This window comes from Octodon degus, unplaced genomic scaffold, assembly GCF_000260255.1.
Source record: "Octodon degus isolate 3935 unplaced genomic scaffold, OctDeg1.0 scaffold00010, whole genome shotgun sequence".
NCBI classification, from domain to species: domain Eukaryota; kingdom Metazoa; phylum Chordata; class Mammalia; order Rodentia; family Octodontidae; genus Octodon; species Octodon degus.
This window is the reverse complement of record NW_004524586.1, coordinates 9,278,760-9,297,261: the sequence shown is the minus strand read 5'-3', so window position 1 is coordinate 9,297,261 and position 18,502 is coordinate 9,278,760. Positions and strand designations below refer to the sequence as shown.

Genomic DNA, 18,502 nt, shown 5'->3' with positions numbered 1-18,502 from the left:
TGTGGTGCTGGGGGATCGAACCACGGTCCCTGTGCTTTGTTAAGCTTGTTCTAAGTAGGTGCTTTAGACCACTGAGCCATCACACCAGACCCCTCTCCCTTTATTTTTTATGTGTTTGGGGTTTTTTGCTTTGTTTTGTTTTCTGGGAAGGGTCTACAGGGTGTTCAGGGTCTCACCACTAGATCGGACTCCTAGTGATCCGCCTGTTTACAGCCTCCCAAGAGCTGGGATTACAGGCGTGCGCCACCGTGCCCAGTCTCAGTTGCCCTCTCAGTGCACCCGGGGGTGGGACCAGCACGGCAGGCCCATCCTATGTGTTTTTGACTAAGTTTCTCCCTTCCATGAAAAGCTCCGTTAGTATCCTATCTGAAATGGCACTAAACTGTAGCTCAATTTGAGGAGAGTCCACCTCTTTATAATATATGTACTTCTTATCTATAAACACCTGACACTTCCACGCTTCTTGTGATCCTCCGTAGTATCTCTTAGTACCACTGCAAAACTATCATGGTTATATGACCTTTTTCCCATTTGATCCAAATATAATCAACATTACCTGTGCAAGTATGATTGTAATCTTATATGTTGGCCATAGTTTTGTCCCATCTCATGCCCGCCTTGTGAATTTACATTGGATCAATACCGCCTAAGAAACTATGCTTGGGGCCGGGGAGATGGCTCAGTGGAATAAGCACTTCCCTGGCAAGTGCAAGGGCCTGTGTTCAATCCCCAGTTCCACCAAAAAAAAAAAAAAAAAAAAAAAAAAAGAAAAAGAAAGAAAGAAAAAGAAAAGAAAAAAAGAAACTATGCTTGTAATCTTTTTGGTTAATGACAATTCTGTCCCACCTTGAACCTGCCTCACCTCCTGGCTTTGATCAAAACAAACACTTTGCGAAGGAAGATTGATGGCCACCCACTTTCCAGGTCCCTTTCTATCTCTCTTAGAAGCTTTTTTTTCCCCAATAAATTATTCCTACACTTTAAAAAAAAAAAAAATCTATCATGGTGATCGGAGATATCTTTTATTACATTTATTCTCAGGAATTTATTATCTGATTCCACTCTAAAAATTGATGGCTGGGGGCTGGTGAAGATGGCTCAGTGGTCTAAAGCACCTACTTAGAACAAGCTTAGCAAAGCACAGGGACCACGGTTCAATCCCCAGCACCACATGCCAGCCAGCCCCGCCCCCTGGTGGGCTGAGCTGGCCACACACACACACACACAAATAAAAATTTTTAAAAAATAAAAAATAAAAATAAAATAAAATTGATGGTTATGTGTTAGTTTTCTGTTTGTTGCTAGCTTACAGAAATGTAATCTATTTCAATATCTTAATTTTATATCCAATATCTTATAAAATCTTGTTATTTTCAATAATTTAAAGATTCTTTAAAAATAATTTTAAATAAAAAATAAAGATTCTTGAACTAGAAGGGCAACTCAGTGGACTAAGAGCCTGCTTAGGCAAGCACAGGGACTGGGGCTCAATCCCTAGCAGCACGTGCCACACCGGCCCCATCCCTGGGCGCGCTGAGCCAGCCACCGAGTCCTGGTGTGGTGGAGCACACCTGTAATCGCAGTGCTGGGGAGGCTGAAAGCAGGAGGACCACCACGAGCCCAGGCTGCACAGTGAGACCCTGTATCAAATACATAAAATTAAAATAAAATGTTCTTTTGGTTTTCCTCTTTATTTGACGCAATCACTGACAAAAATCCCAACCACGCTAAGGCCTCAGGCTTCCCTTGTGTCAAGAACAGTGCTGAGCTTCTGTGGAACTGCAGGCCATCCATCTGTACCCACATCCCCTCTACCTATGTTTTCACCTTGCACCAGCAGAATGGCATTTGACCTGGCCAAGTTCCTTTCTATGCTGAGCATATTTCATCTTTATAAAATGTTCTTGTGTCTCTCTAAATGATCATATAATTTTAAGATTTTCATATTTATATATTTAGTTTCTGGTATTAAGTCACTCCTTTCTACTTAGAAAATACTTGGTGAGTCAAGTGTCTTATCTTTCCTATTAGCTGCTGAATTTTTTTTTTTTAATGTATTTAGTACAGGGTCCTCAGAGTCTTACTATGTAGATTGGATTCATAGTAATTCTCCTGTTTTCAGTTTCCCAAGTGCTGGGATTACAGGCACACACCACCATTCCCAGTCTCAATCCCCATCTCAGCAAGGCCCAGGGGGTAGGGCCAGCACAGCATGCCAGGGATTGAACCCTGGTCCCTACGCTCTGCCTAAGGAGGTGCTTTAGTCTGCTGAGCTATCTGGCCGGCCCTAGCTGCTGACTGAAAATTGCTTGGTGTGAATTTTCCCATATTTTTCATGAGTGGCTAGTAATTTTCCATTCTCCTGCCATTTCTGACTGGCATTGACATCAGGATTATCCCAGTCTTGTCTGAGCACTTTCTCTTTTTGTTCTGTTTGTATAAGAATGGAATGATCTAGCCCTTGGAAGTCTGGTAAAACTCACTGCTAGTGCCATCTGTGTGCTTTGCAGAAGGATTTCTAATTGCTTTCAATTTTTACGAGTCACAGGACTAAACTGCTTTGTACTTCTTTTTGCGTCAGCCTTTGATAAACTACCACAGATGAAAACATGTGCGTTAAAAGGGCTGGACTCACAGGAGGCCACTTCTCCTCCATGGTTTCCGTACGCTGCCCCCTTTCCTCACCTTGACCATTACTTTGCACTTTCTCTTTCCTTTGGCTTGGTCAGACATGCCAAAGGTTATGTTATTCGTTTTTCTCACAAAGCCCTCTCTGCATCATATGGTGTTTCCTGGCATGCCTGTGTATTGTTTTCCACTGATTCTTGTTTTTATTCTGTATTTACTTTCTTTGAGTTTAGTATCTCTTCCTATTCTAAGTTGAGCCGCAAGTTCAGCTCATTCATTTTCAGCTTCTCTTCCTTCCTAGTATCATTGTCATTATTTCAGGCTATGGATTTCCCTCAACACACGAGTTTTGCTGTATCTTGTGAACTTCGCCACATAGTGTTTGGGTATAAATATATTTTTAATTTCCACTGAGATTTCTTCCTTAGCTCTGTGATGGGTTGGGGTTTCCTTATTTTTTGTGTGGGACTGAGAGCTGTGTTACTAGGAATCAAACCCATGGGCAACCTCCACTAAGCTACATTCCCAGCCTCCCTTTTTTGAAACAGAGTCTCATTAAGTTGCCCAGGTAGAACTTGACCTTGTGGTCCTCCTGCCTTAGCCTTGCTCAATGCTGGGGTGTGCTACTATGCATGGCTGATTCTGTTGCTTTTTACTGAATTCTGAGCCTCAGGCTCCCAACCCCATAAGCAGCATTCTGGTGGAGTCAGAATGTGAGTAGCACCGGGTGCCCCCGGGGTGACACCTAGACAACACCGAGCAGAGATCAGGATTTCGTCCTGTTTTGTGCTTTCTGTGGGGGGACTCGAGCAAAGCTGACCTTAGCTGGCTCAGTGTGCCCAGCGTTTGGGTAAAGTCTATCACGCGGGCTTTCATCCCCAGCAACTGTTCTTGTTTCTGAAAGCATCGTGACTTTTTATTTGTCTGTATCTTTCTCTTTGTGACTTCTGACTCTGTCAAATTGTGAGTGAAGAATGCTGCTTGTGCACCTGTTGTTTGCAGTTATTAAGTAAGGATTTCTTTGTTGTGAGATTCGTGAGGCAGTCTTCCCTGTATGACTCAACCCTGCTCACTGAGTAGTTCGTATCTTCTGGAGCGTTTTATTCCATTAATTTTATTGCCCACCATAAGTGCTCTGAATTCCTGGCTTTGCTGGTGGGTGGATGCTCTTCTCCCTGTGGAGAGCACCCTGTTCCCTCATTTACAGAGGCACTGAGGCCCAACACAGCAGGAGCCACTGCACTCCAGGCGCCTAAATTCCATGGGGCGGGACTTGCCTGAAAGTCCGGGGCAGGGACAGATGGTTCAGTTGCAGACGCCACGGTATCAACAGCTGGGATGGATATGAGTCTGCTAGGCATGTGATAGGGAAGCACCCTGTTTTCATGTTTCAGAGTCATCCAACAACAGGGCCTTCTGTTCTCCAAGTTGTCTCAAGTCCCAGGATGATAGGTGATTTTCCTGTCATTCTAAACACAGAGGGAGAGGGTTTGAGACCTTCTGAGTGTGCCAAGCCTTGCGCCCACTTCTACAGGAGACCACACGCCCAATGCCAGTCCATGGTGCCTGATCTGTCCCAGATTAGCTTTACTCTGGTGACTTTGGCTGGGGGCTTCCAGGACCCCTCAGCAATTTAACTGTTGCATATCTTGACCCCCCAGAATCCTGGCTCAAGTAAGCCTCCGTGTCTGTCTAGCAGGATCGTGTCACACAGCTCAGGTGCATCCTCTGACCTGGAACTCAGGGCACCAACTCCCCAGCTCACCCTCCTGATGCTGTTGTACTCTCAGGAAAGTCTGGCTGGCTCAGCCTCTGTGGTGGACACCTGAGATCTTGGCCTGGCCTAGTGGCTCTCTGTGAGAGGTGGAGACAGTTACATTCAGGCTGAGCTCAAGTGCGCCCCCTCCTGACCATGACCCCAAGCCCCACTGCGCTGAGGCACTGCACTGAGGCACTGCACTGAGGCACTGCACTGAGGCACTGTGCAGTTTCGTGCAGGCCAGAACCCCTATGTGCAAATATTCCGGGCACCACCGAGCCTCTGCCCACCCTCCAGGGCCAGCTCCCTTCGTGCTCCTGAGACTGATGCCTCTGTTCCCCATCTCTCCAGGAAACATGCAGAAGTCTTCCCAGGACCATGTCTGTACGCCTCACTCCCTGCTCTGGACACCCCCGAAGCTGCCTAGCACCCAAAAGTTAAAATTGGGCCAGGTTCTGACCCACCCAGGACCCTCTCTTGCTCTCATTGCCCTGAGTACACGCAGGCTTCTGAGGAACCGACTAGGACAGCTCAGGCTAATGTGTGGTTTTGCTTGTTTACTTGTTCTTGTCCACGGGTGTGCATCCCACAAGGATCAGAGCCACAGGGCAGATGGGGTCCTGCTGAGTGGAGGCCACAGTCCACATAGGGGACCATCTTTGATGGGAGACCAACAGGCAGGCAAAAATCGTAGACCTGCAAACAGCGCTGGAAGGAAATAGCAGGTGCCCTCGTTTCCATCCAGGGCCCAGAGGCCCTGTGAGCAAGTGAGTCCAGGCTGTTGCTCACGGGCAGGTGGCCACCAGGTGAGGAGCAAGGAGCTTGCAAGGCCCAGCGGGGCTGCGCCTGAGAAGGGGCCGGTACAGAGTGGCTAGCTGAGGCGTGCCGCAGACTCCTCCCACGGCCCCTCGCAGATACTCTACCCATTGCTGCCTCTGTGGGTTTAAAAGTGACAACACTGAGGAGCACCCTAGGGCTCAAAGGCATGCGGTGGCTCGACTGTGTCCTCACAGCATGGGAGGGGGAGCTGAAGGGGCTCTAGTGTTTACCGATGAGAAGCAGGGGAGACCCAGGGTCTGCAGTGGGAGCGCGAGGAAAATGGATGGTTCGGGAAACTGAGGTAGGACCCAGGACAGAGTGTGCAGGACGGAAGAATTGCATCTGTCAGCATCCTGTGGAGCTGGAACACAGAGAGCAGAAGACACAGAGGCCAGCTGAACACAAGATACATCCCTCAAATAAGCGCTTACCTTTATGTCAGTAATTACTAGTTAGAAATGAAGCTCAAACATTCCATTTATATAGCCACAAAACCCACAAGAATTCTAAGAGCCAATACAACAGGTAGGATTTTAAAAACAGGAAAACAAGCCAGGAGCAAATAACTCCACATTGTAAACACGCATCAAGACATTCCATTTTGAGGGCTGGGGAGATGGCTCAGTAGAATAAGCGCTTCCATGGCAAGCACAAGGGCCTGAGTTCAATCCCTGGTTCCACCAAAAAAAAAAAAAAAAAGACATACATTTTGTTTTGTTGTTTGTTTGTTTGTATGTGTTTGGTACAGGGTCTCACTACGCAGCTCAGACTCGTAGTGATCCTCTGTTTTCAGCCTCCTCACTGCTGGGATTACAGGTGTGTGCCACCACACCTGGACTCGGTCACCAGCTCAGTGCCCTGGGGGAGTGGGGAGGTGGAGCACGGCAGGCAGTACCAGGGACCAAACCCCAGCCCCTGCGCTTGCCTAAGCAGGCACATAGTCCACTGAGCTATCTCTCTGGCCCAAGACATGGCAGCTTTTGGTTTTTTGTTTTTTTGCAGAACCGGAGATTGAACTCAGGCCCTTGCACTTGCCAGGGAAGTGCTTAGTCCACTGAGCCATCTCCCCAGTGACTGTGCAGTTTGACCTATAAATATGTATAGTTTTTTGTTCAAAATAAAACAAACAGAAAAGACAGACCCTGTCTCTATAAAAGAGATTTTATTTTGTAAAAAAGTTGGTCCTACCCAGATTAATATAAAAAAACACTGCAGTTACAATATAATACCAGCCATTTTTGTTTGTTTTATGAAACAAGAAAGGCATGGTGGTGCCTGGCTGCAGGAGGCACTAGCTGCCATCAGCCTAGCAGGACCCTGACCAAGGCCTTTGATGAGGCTGCATCCTGGCTAAGCCATGAACAGAACCTAATCTCACGGGCTCAGTTAGGGAAAAGCCAACTTTCCAACAAAAAGAAAAGTCATCCTGCTCAAATCTTGCCTAAGGTTGTGAAACCCTGGGTTACACACACACACACATACACACACACACACACACACACACTACCTCCTTCGGCTCAGAAAGGAACTACACCGCTTGGCAGGAGCTCATTGTCTGCATCCTGCACAGTCAGTTGAGGCTCGGAGTCCAAGCTCAGCTCGGAGGGTGGGAAGTGGAAAAGGGGCTGCTGGGGCTATGCAGCCAGTGAAGGCCCAGACCTGAGGCCTCATGGGCTGCTGCTGCTGCTGCTTCCCCTGGTACGGTGGCTGCAGTGGGACACTATTGCAGGAGTGTCCTGAGCCAGCCCACAAGCTCCAGATTAACAAAGGACAGTCACAGGCAGGGGAGGCACTAATGGTTTCTCGGTTCCTCCTCGGTGCTGCAGGGGCACATCTACTCTCTGGGGGCCACGCTGAAAGCTGCTCTCGAGTATGTGGCAGATCCTGAGCTGGAGCCCAAGCTCAGCCCAGACCTGGAGACACTGCTTGGCCAGATGCAAGCCGAGGAGCCCAGGGACCGGCCAGATCTAAAGGTAACTAGAAGCCTGGAAACCCACCCCCCCGCACCCCAGCGTGAACTCAGTGCCTGCACACGCATGTGCATGCACTTGTGCACATACACACACATCATGGGGGCCTAGCACCCTCAACAGAATTTGATAGCATTGCATCCTGTTTAGACCAAGACTTGATTTTTAGTATGCATTTTTATAATGAAAAGATCTGACTTACAGTTACCATGGTCAAAACACTTTTCTGTAATTCCAGAACATCCGGTCCTTTATGACAGAAGGTGCCCTTGGTAGACAGTTGGGCGGCCCTGGGGCTGTCAGGCAACACCACTTCGCTGTGTATGAGGGGTGGGTCTCGGAAGGGTGGCCCTCCTCCCAGTGAGTCTGTGTTCCTAAAAGGTGCATACGTGTCCCTAGAGCATCATAGCGCTCTGTGAGGAGAAGATGCAGCCCATGTCCTCACACCGCCTGTGCCGGAGTCTCTCAGCCATCGGGAGGAGGGTGCTATCCATCGAGTCCTTTGGAGCATTTCAGGGTAAGCACATGCATGATGCACATATGTACATGCCCACAAACACACTTCCACACGTACATGTACAATCACATGTGCATGTACATATAAACATGCAGTGTGTATAGAATGCATGTCTATACACATATACATGTGCCTGTGCAAAATGCACACACCCACTAACAAAAGTGTGCACATAGTAGGCACACACATCAACTCACGTACATGCACATGCAAGCATTCATGCTAACATACATATCCTATAAGTACCCACCACATTCGTGATCACACACATACATACCCCGTACACACACGCTCACACTGTGTGTACACTGTCCACACATACGCCTTCCGAAGAGTCTTTGTACTCCACACTCACACACAAGCATACGCACATTCACTCTCAGCATACCGCCTGCACTGTCACACATTGCTCACGCAAAGGCTTTTCCACGCTCTCACACCCACACTCACTCAGGGACTACACACAGGCCTTGCAGTGCCGTGCAGCGGGAGGTGAGGATGGGGATCAAGGGCAGAAGCACCTGAGGCTCCTGCCACTCCTGCCTTAGCTCCTCTCTGTGTGCCGGCAGAGGGACATGGCATTGGCCCCTCGCTCGCCTGCCACACCGCCCAGGTCTGGGGCGCCACCTTTCCTTCCACATGAAAAGCTGTTGCTGTGGTCAGGGGCTCCATGGCTCAAATGAGTCTCAGGTCATCTTGGGGGCCTGGAAGGCCTCAGGAAAAGGACGTTCGGGGCCCCACAGCCACCCAGAACCTCGCAGGGGCCAGGGCGCCCTCCTTGCCAAGGGCAACTGCCAGCATTGCTCGGGCAATGGCAAAGGGTGCTAACCTAGGAGTACAGAGCCACTGTGAGAGGGACGCAGTGTGAAACAAGCAGCCGAGCGGCCGAAGGCCCCTGGTGTCTGGAACGGCTTCCACCAAGGCGTGTACATGAGGGCGCGCATCCCACAGCTGTGGCCAGATTCACTTTCCTCCTTTGGGGAATCACTTATGTGGTCATAATAGAAAACTGAGCTGCTTGGGGGTAAGATAACTGGGACAGCAAGGGCTGAGCACATGGGAGGCTGTGTGTGTGGAGTGGGGAAAGCCCAGGAGCCTCTTTGCTTGCAGCCTCTAATTGGCTGGGTGACGTGACAGGGGAGGCAGGCAGGATGTCTCTGGGCCTGCACTGGGGGAGATTTTGGGGGTGGGACAGGAGTCCCCACCTGTTACACGTGTGCTCAGGGTGCTCGTAGAGATGGATGGGGCGGGGTCAAGGTGGCTGTGGGAGCCACCTGGGGTGTGGGTCCCTGGCCCAGGATCCTCTGTGGTAATCATGTGCTTACCTTGTACCCAGACATCAGCGAGAACACCTGGAAAGGGAGATCTGCTCCAAGAAGTGTGGGCCCCAAGAGACCCCCTGGAGACCTCTGCGCTGACCCTGAGGCCCTGCCCACTCCTGAGGGCCAGCCCCAGCCTCCTGTCCCCAGGGACCCAGAGCGGGAAGCCAGCCGGGGCCCTAGGCCTCCACCTACCAAGTCACTGCTTTCAGCCCCCATGAAAAATGGCGAGAGCCCCAGCCGGGAGGGGCTGGCCAGCCTTGTTCTGGACACCACATCCCTCCTTGGTGAGCCAGACAGAGATAGCCTCAAGAGGAGCCGCCTGAGGAAGGTGCAGACGTTCCCCAGGCTGCTGTCTGAGGGCCCTGAGGCCAGTGCCCTCTGCCTGTCACTGAGCAACTCAAAAAAGCAGCTAACTATATCCGACTTCTTCCCCCCGGACCCCAGGAGGTTCCTTCTAGAGGGGAAAAATGGCCTCTCAAGCTTCAGGACTCAGTCCAAAAGCAGGCTATGGCCTGAGCAGGAGCCGGGATTCCAGCCGGAAGAGGACCCAGGATCCAGCTGCAACACAGACGGAGGGCCAGGGGCCTCTGGACAGCCGGACACTGCATCCCCTGACCAGGGGCCTGCAGACAACAGAGGCTCGCCCCACCCTGGAGACCTTCCAGATCCAGGCCACGAAACCCGGACTCCTGGAGACTCGGAGGGGATTCTGGAAGGAGGCGGGAAGCCAGGAAGCCCAGCAGCAGAGCAGGTGGGTGGCAAGGAGGGCTCGGGGAGTCGGTGCAGCTGGGCACTGTGGCCATTGTTTTCCGGGACCTCAGGGTTTGGTCAGCATAGGAGAGCACCACAGCCTTCACTATTGCCTAATAATTTCAAAATGTTCATTGAGCCGCTCTGGGTTTTGTTGTTGTTGTTTCGCTTTTATTCATTAGTAGAGATCAAACCCAGGGCCACTGTATCCTTGAGCTACATTGCCAGCCTTGTGTTGCTTTGGTTTTGTTGTTTGTTTTGTTTTTTGAGATGGGGGTCTCACTAACTTGCCTAGAGAGAGCCTGAACTCTTGAGCATCCTGCCTCAGCCTCAGTGCTGGAATTACAGGGGTGTGCCACCACACCCAGCAAGCTGCCCTCTTCTTTAATAAAGCTTGTGAGGCCGACCATCGCCCTAGGTATGATCCCAAGGCCAGAGCTTCTCCCCAGAGTGCTAAAGGGGGGCACTCTTCTCTGAACAACCCAGAAAGTAGCCACCCCCTCCAGCCCCACCCTGGCCTCTACGGCTCCAGCCCCACGAACCTATGAACCAAGCTGACCCAAGTCTTGATGTTCTTCCTAGACCGGGGCAGTGGCTCCTGGTGGGTTCCTCCAGGAGCCTTGTTTCCTCAGTTCTAACCTCAGGGCCTTCCTTACCATGCTCTTTTTTTTTTTTTTTTTAATTTTATTTATGTGTGTGTGTGTGTGTGTGTGTGTGTGTGTGTGGCCAGCTCAGCCCACCAGGGGGCGGGGCTGGCTGGCATGTGGTGCTGGGGGATTGAACTGCGGTCCCTGTGCTTTGCTAAGCTTGTTCTAAGTAGATGCTTTAGACCACTGAGCCATCTCACCAGCCCACCATGCTCTTCTGATTGTTCTAAGTTAGAAACCACACCAGGCGCAGTGTCACACGCCTATTGGCTCCATACTCTTTAGAGGCCGAGGCAGGAGGATTATAAACTGGAGCCCAGCCTGAACAATTTAGTGACTTAGGCAGATCCTGCATCGAATAATAAAGAAAGGTACCCTGGGTTCAATTCCCAGTACCACACACACACACAGAATAAACAAATTAATAATGATAATAATAATAATAATAATAATAATAATAATAGAACAGAATAGATGTTGGGAACCAACACTGTGTGTTGAGACCACTCATCTGCCATTCGTGGTGGGTGGAGAAGGCCAGGTAGCATCCAGGTCTGATCAGAGGCCTCATGAACCCTAAAATGTGTGCGGCTGCCGGCACAGAGCCCCTCCACAGGACATAGTCTCCCCAGCCCCGCACTGCCCTGTGTGAGCCAGCTGTCTAGCAGGACTGGGTTGCTGTAGGTGACTGGAGTGGCCTCCAGCCCAGGATCCTGCGCTGAGCACCCAACCAAGTGGGAACAAATTAGGTGCATAAGTAATTTCCTGCATTGATCTATTTTTCATGACTATACAAGATACTTTTCAGAGACAGAAAAGAGGCTTATTTAGCCCACAGTTACAGAGGTTGAAGAGTGAAAACTACATGTAGTGATGGCTTCATACTGGCAGAGTCCCAAGGTAGGAAACGAGATCGTGTGGCAAGAGAGGGAGTGTGTGTCTCTTCTGGCCTCTTCCTCTTCTTGTGAGGTCCCCAGGTGCCACGGGGTCTCCTTCCCCATGACCTTATATGATCCGAATCTTCTCCAGAGGCCTCATCTCTCTACACTGTGGTCAGACTCAGTTCCCCTTCAATACCTCACAGCCGGGTAAAATTCCAACACTTGAACCCGTGGGACACTCAGGCCACATCCAGACCACGGCATCAACCACATTCCCAACTTGGCTTCTCAGCAAATCGTGGAAAAACTCTGTGGCCTGGTGTGTTCCTCAGAGCAAGGCCAGCGGGGGCAGTGGCCCAAACACGTCTTTCTACTCACCAGGCAGTATCTGAGCCCAACAATGGGGTGACACCCCCGGTGACCCAAGGGACAGGGGGCAGATGACTGTAATTCCGTGATCATTGCCTGGCCACCTTCCCATGGCCAAGACACAATATTCAACACCCACAATTTAAAGAACAGGTTTATTTTGGCTCACAGTTCACAGAGGTTTCAGTCTGTTGTCATCTGGCTCCAAGGCAGAGTGATAGTGCAGAAGGCCCTGTGCAGAGAAGTTGTCACATCATGGTGACCAGGGATACAGATCAAAGGAGAAGCCAAGAGGGCGATAAACCCACCCAGGCCACCCCCAGTGACCCACCTCTTTCAACTAGATGCCACCTCCAAATGGAAAGTCAACTCTAAGCCCCCATGATCCGGTTGCTTCCGGAAGTCCAACCTGTGATCACATGAGGCTCTCGTGAGACACCCAGCGACAAACCACAGTAGGTCTCCTGTGCCCTGAGGGGTACTTGAGCACTTACGTGGCAAATGTAGTTACTCGGACAGAGGCCCACCGTAGACCGTCTTAGGGCCAAGACACTGACGGCCTGCTCTGTTTGGGTCTGAGGTGCACACACGCCTCAGCTGCCACCCAGGGCTTTCCCATGGCCTCCGTGGGTTGGCCTTTCTGTGCAAAACTGCCTCACAGCAGTCATGATCCACAGGAGAAACCAAGGCAGAGGTGGCTGCAGAAACTTGGACGGCAGGCGCTGCCGAGGGGCAGGGTTGAGGTCTCTGGGTGTGCACAGGCCAAAGCTGACAATGAGCCCAGCTTTTGCATTACTGTGAGGCCTTCCTGACCGAGACAGCGGGATCAGAGACACCTCCAGACCTCAGTCCCCTCCAAGGCAGGCACAAGGCTTGGGATCTCCTATCCCAAAGTCAGCAGGGGACACTGGCCACACACAGCACAAATCCGGTGACCTGGGAAGAGTCATAGGACTGAAGCCACAGCACATCTCAACCTCACCAGTACACACAGAGCCTTGGATGGGGGCCTTCGGGGAAGCCACTGATCTCTGGAACTTCCCACTAAGGTCTCAAACTTGGGTCTTCTGACACTCAGGATGATGGCTTTATTCTTGATTCTCCACATGGCCTCAGAGTGGAGGAACTATCTTCCAGGCTCCCTGGGTTCTTGCCCCTTCAGCTTTGCTGTGTGTTGTGCATACATGCATGCATGAGTGTGTATATGTGTGTCTTTTAAAATATGCACAGAATAAAATTCACCATTTTTACACACATTTCTGTAAACTGAGGGCATTCACATCATCACGCAGCCATTAGTCACCACCATCAATCTCCAGAACTCTTTTTTTTTTCCCCTCCAGAACTCTTTTATCTTCCCAAACTATAACTGTCCCCACCAAACCCTGACTCCTCCCCTCCCCTTGATCCTGCCACCCACTTTCTGTCTCTATGCATGGGACACTGCCCAGTGCTTCATATGGGAAATCACACGGTAGTTGTCCTTTTGTCACTTACTTATTTCACCCAGCATGATGTCCTGAGTCCCAGCCATGTGGTGGCATGTGCCCGGATTCCCTTCCTTTTCTACGCTGGGTAACACTTCCCTGTGTGGACAGAACGCATCCTTTATTCTGTCCAGCCATACATGTTTGGGTTGCTCCCTCTTGACTAGTACAAATGATGCTGCCCCTGACATGGGTGGCAAAATATCTTCTTAAGTCCTTACTTTCTGTTCTTTTTAGTGTGTCTTCAGAAGCGGAATTACTAGAACTTAGGATAGCTTTGCTTTGTTGCTTGAGGAATTACCATTCTCTGCAGTAGCTGCACAGTTTTACATTCCAGCCAGCAGAGGGCGAGGGCTACAGTGTCCCCAAGTCCTTACCCATACTTGCTTTGACTTGGGGACTTTCCTGTCCCTTCTAACTGGAGTGCTGGGGCAGAGAGTAAAAGTGTTCTCACCCATCACCCTCCACAAAGCCCTCCCTGGGTGTCAGGCTGGGGAGTAGTGGTCTCACGACGCTTCTCTTCCCCTAGTGCCTGTCGCTGCAGGAGCTCCTGTCCCAGCTGGGCCGGCCCTTCCGGGAGTACGAGCTCTGGGCTCTGTGCCTCGCCTGTCTCAGCGCGCTGCAGAAGCATACGGAGCACCCAGGTGACGGGTATCACCTGCCCATCTGAGCTGGGCGAGTGCCAGCAGAGGACTGCTGGGTGGTGGGGACAGTGGCCCCACGGGGACCTGAGCAGAGAGCATGGTTCACACTCTGAGGCAGGAACAGGGAGGCAGGGTCCACACTGTGATCCAGGAATGGGTGGGGCAGTGTCCACACTGTGGGCAAGAAGCAAAGGCCCAGCCCGCCAGCCGAAGGTTCCCCTGGTTTTAGCACAGCAGAGGCAGCGGGCACACCTGCTACCTGTGGGTCTAAGTCGGGCAATCCCTGCTATAAAGAAGAATGGGCTAGCTCAGCCTGTACATTCACCAGAGGCAACACTGTCCCCATGGATGCCAGCACTGGTTTGGGAGCTAGAGGCAGCACTACCAGATGTTGCCCTGGCTGTTGGTCCTCCTGAGCATCATGTGCCAGACAGCAGGACACTGGCTGGCTCACCTGTGATTTCACACTGTCGCAGTGCTGACAAGGACAGCTCCAATGGGGCCAGAAAGAAATCAGACAAACATTGCCATCGGCCTCCAGTGAGGAGCTGCTTCCAAGCCACCCCTGGGACCTGAGTCAGGATGGGACCTGAGACCCAAGGAGGGACACTGGCCTTGCCAGCCTCCTGAAGACCCACCCTTCCCCCAGGGGCAGTCACAGCACTGACCACACACTTCCCACCCTCCCCTGTCCCTGGTTCATAGTGTGGACACCTCCCCCTCCACCTCCTTTTCATTCACAGCATGACAGGGGTAATACTACTACGTGACACTGGTGGCCAAGGCAGCTCTGCCTGGGGGGTGGAAGGGCCAATGCCTGGCCACTCTCGGAAGGAGGATGCCCAACAGACACAAGGCCCATCTCTGTTGTCTCTGGGGTGACTCTAGAGGCTGCCCTGCCCTGCTCACTCCCGACTCACACTCTGTTGCAGCCTGCCTGTGCCTGGACAACGTGCTGGTGGCCGAGGACGGAGCTGTGCTTTTCGGGCCGCCCCCTGCCAGTGGTGTGTATCCAGGTCACCTAGGGACTGAGTTCTAGCATTGGCTGCCCAGAGATGAAAGAGACTAAGCTGGTTTTCTCTCCTAGGCTCCTACAACTCGTTCTATCTGGCTCCTGAGGTGGAAGAAGAAAAGCTGGTGACAGAAAAGGTAATCGGCCCTGCCTTTTCCTTCAGTCTCTGTGCCCAACCTCAGTGGTGCCCACATCCTCTTCTGTCCAGTGGGCCCCAGGAGCGATGGGTCCTCAAATACAGCCCCGTGCCTAGAACCTAGGCTCTGCCTGACAGATGGCCACGGACTGCACCTCTTCCAAGGGTGGCAAGTGTGGCCCTGGGACGTTTCCCTGGGCAGGATGAGCCATGAATTCTGGAGCTGCTCTCCTGACTTAGGAGGGCTGAGGTCTAAATTTCAGGAGCATTTGCAAAGCACTTATTATAAGCCATCACTAAAACATAATGAATAATTAAACTGTAATTACAATAAAAGAAGTTACGTTCAGGACTGAGAGGAACTTCTACTCTGAGAGCTGCAGGATGCCTGTCCCTGCTCTCATTGACCAGAGGTGGGAGGAGACAGTGAGGTCTCCGTGGAGGATGAGTGGGGCGCGAGAGCCCTTGATTTCCTTTGCATTATGCACGGAGACCTGAGAAATGTGGGTGGGTAGAGATAACGGCAACCCCTCAAAGACCTGTCTGTATAGCCAGAGGACTGGTGTCTAGACAGCAGCTGCCTGTGCCAGCCAAACACCACAGAGCACTGTGGCCAGCCTGGCCAGCAGAGACTTGTGGTGATTCTCCTGCTGTCAGCCTCCCCAGTGCTGGGATTACAGGCATGTGCCACCGTGCCTAGACTCTGGCTGGCTCAGCCCGCCCTGAGGGCGGAGCTGGCAGGGTGTGTGGTGCCAGGGATCAAACTGCAGTCCCTGGGCTTGCCTAAGCTTGCCTAAGCAGGTGCTTTAGTCGGCTGAGCTATCTTGCCAGCCCTCTGCTTTTGCTATTTTCCACTACCGTGACCTGTTGCCCTCTGCCGTGTGCCACTCTGCCTTGGAGCCAGCTAAATATGGACGGAAACCTCTACAAACTGTGAGCTAAATAAATCTTTTCTTCTTTAACTTTGGGCATTGGGCATTTTGTCCCAGCAACAAGAGAAATGTAACCAAGACTCTGTAATCCAAGCACTCTCAAGGCTAAAGCAGGAGGATTGCTGTAAATATAAAGTCAACCTGAAATGCATTGTAAGATCCTATCTGAAAAGAGAGAGATCAATTATCATATACACAGATTAATAACCAGATTAATAGAGATTAGTTAACTGTCATATACAGAGATTAATAACCAGATTAATAGGCAAGAACATATAAAACACACAAGGCAGTTACATTAAATCAAGGTACACTATTAGATACACTTTCCATTCTGGACTATAATAACTTTTTCTATTTTATATTATCTGTCTTCTATATTGTACTTGATATATTGAGTTTCTCATTTAAGAGAGACCTGGTTAATATTCCAGCTTGTCTCAAGGTGCATCCATTTTCCTACAAATGACTCAGGTTTATCCTTCTTTATGACACAGTAGTGTTCCATTGTGTGTAATTACCACAATTCCTTTATCCATTCATCTGCTGGTGGACATATAGGCTACTTCCAGTAGTTAGCTATTATGTACCAATTCACACTCCACCAACAATGAAGAAAGTGTCCTTTTCTCCCACAGCCTTGTCAGCATGTTATCGGTTGGTTTCTTGATATTAGCTCTTCTTTCTAGAGTGAGATGGACTCTCAATGTACTTCTCATTTGCATTTCTTGAATGGACAGTGATGTTGAACATTTTTTCATGTATTGATTGACCATTTGTACTTCTTTGTCTGAGAAATGTCTATGCATTTCAGATACCCATTGTTTGATTGGTTCTTAAGTTTGGGGGAGTTTAATTTTTTTGAGTTATTTATCTATTCTAGATATTAGTCCTCTGCAGATAGCTAGCAAAAAGCTTTCCTCTTTCTGTCGGTTATCTCTTCACTCTGTTGGTGATTTCCCTTACTGCACAGAAGCTTTTTAAAGTAGGGCCTGGTGGTGGAATTATACCTGTAATTCCAACATGCAGAAGCTGGGCCAGGAGGAGCACCATGAGTTCAAGGCTGGCCTGGATACATCATGAGTTCAAAACCAGCCTGAACTACACAGCAAGACCCTGTCTCAAAAAAGCAGCTTTTTTTTTTTAACTTGATGTGATTCCCACTTACTGAATCCTGGTACTATTTCTTGTACAACCTGGATTTTGTTCATTCTTTGCCTACACATGTCTTCATTTTGTCTTACCTATTTTGTCATCCAGAACGTTAAGTGATTTTATTCTAATATTTAGATCTTTGCTGCATTTGATTTTAGTTTAGCGTGTGGTGAGATACATCAGTCTAGGTTCTTCATAATATAGGTAGTCAGTTTTCCCAGTATCATTTGTTAAAGAGGCCATCTTTCCTCTGGCAAAAGGTAAGGTAGTACAATGTGCATGGAGTTGTTTCCTTTTTTTTTTTTTTTTTTTGTAGTTTAGAATTTTAGGGAAGGACCTACAGAGTGTTGAGGATCTCACTACTAGATTGGACTCATAGTGATCCACCTGTTTACAGCCTCCCAAGAGCTGGGATTATAAGTACCCGCCACCAAGCCCAGTCTCAAACACCATCTCAGCATGCCCTAGGTGCGGAGCTAGCACAGTAGGCCCAGGGATTGAATCCCCTGGCCCCTGTGCCTGTTTGCAGATGCTTTAACCTGCTGAGCTATTTGGTTGGCCGTAGTGTTTCCAAATCCCCTATTCTGTTAGGTTTATCAACAAGCTGGTTGTTTGGTTTGGGGTGGTGGTTTGGGGGTGTGTGTGTGTGTGTGTGTGTGTGTGTGTGTGTGTGTTTCTTGTACCATACTGTTTTTGTCTCTGCAGCTTTGTGGTAGAATTTGAAGTCTGGGATCATCGTGCTCCCATGCCCTCACTCCTAGAATTGCTTCTGGTGCTCTAGGTTGTTTTTGGTTCCATTTGAATTTTTAGATTGCTTTCTCTAGTTTTGTAAGGAACACTACCGATATGTTGGTTAGGATTGCATTAAATCTGTATAACAGGTCTAGAATTGCGTCCATTTTTACTATATTGGTTCTTCCTATTCAAGGGGATATCTCTCCATTTTCTCATATCCTCTTGGATTTTTTTCAGAGTTCTATGGTTTCCATTGTAAAGGTCTTCTATTTCCTTGGTTAGGTTAATTTCTAAGTATTTCATTTCCCTTGATGCTATTGTTTTGGGGTTTTGGTTTGGATTGGTTTTGGTTTGTGGTCCTGGGAATTGAACTAGGGACCTTGTGCTTGCCAGGCTTGCTCTGTGCCCCTGAGCCACTGAGCTACATCTCCATCGCAATGCTATTGTTGAAAATGTTGTTGCTCTAAGTTCTCTTTTGGTGAGTATGATATTGGTATATAGGAATACTGTTGACTTTTTTAGTGTGGACTCTAGCTATATTACTTAATTTAGTAATTATTTCTAGCAGTCCTTTGGTGGAAATTTGGGGTCTTCTATGTAGACAATCATGTCATCACAAGTAATAATTTAGCTTCTTCCTTTGCTATCCGTAGCTCTTATGTTGCATTCTTTTGTTCCAATTGCTTTATTTTTTTATTTTTTTTAATATTTATTTATTTTTATTTATTACATTTATTTA

The 18,502-nt window shown here is 49.5% G+C and overlaps 1 protein-coding gene across 1 annotated transcript in view; it reads left to right on the top strand.

Annotated features, from left to right (window-relative positions):
• The window catches only part of Kndc1 (kinase non-catalytic C-lobe domain containing 1), a 66,707-nt gene that overhangs the window by 9,422 nt on the left and 38,783 nt on the right, over positions 1 to 18,502 (top strand). Inside the window, exons 4-9 of the mRNA XM_004625557.2 lie at positions 7,033 to 7,179; positions 7,576 to 7,693; positions 9,030 to 9,766; positions 13,679 to 13,793; positions 14,726 to 14,797; positions 14,881 to 14,942. Coding sequence (XP_004625614.1) covers positions 7,033 to 7,179; positions 7,576 to 7,693; positions 9,030 to 9,766; positions 13,679 to 13,793; positions 14,726 to 14,797; positions 14,881 to 14,942 — 1,251 coding nt within the window. The remainder of the gene's footprint in view (positions 1 to 7,032; positions 7,180 to 7,575; positions 7,694 to 9,029; positions 9,767 to 13,678; positions 13,794 to 14,725; positions 14,798 to 14,880; positions 14,943 to 18,502) is intronic.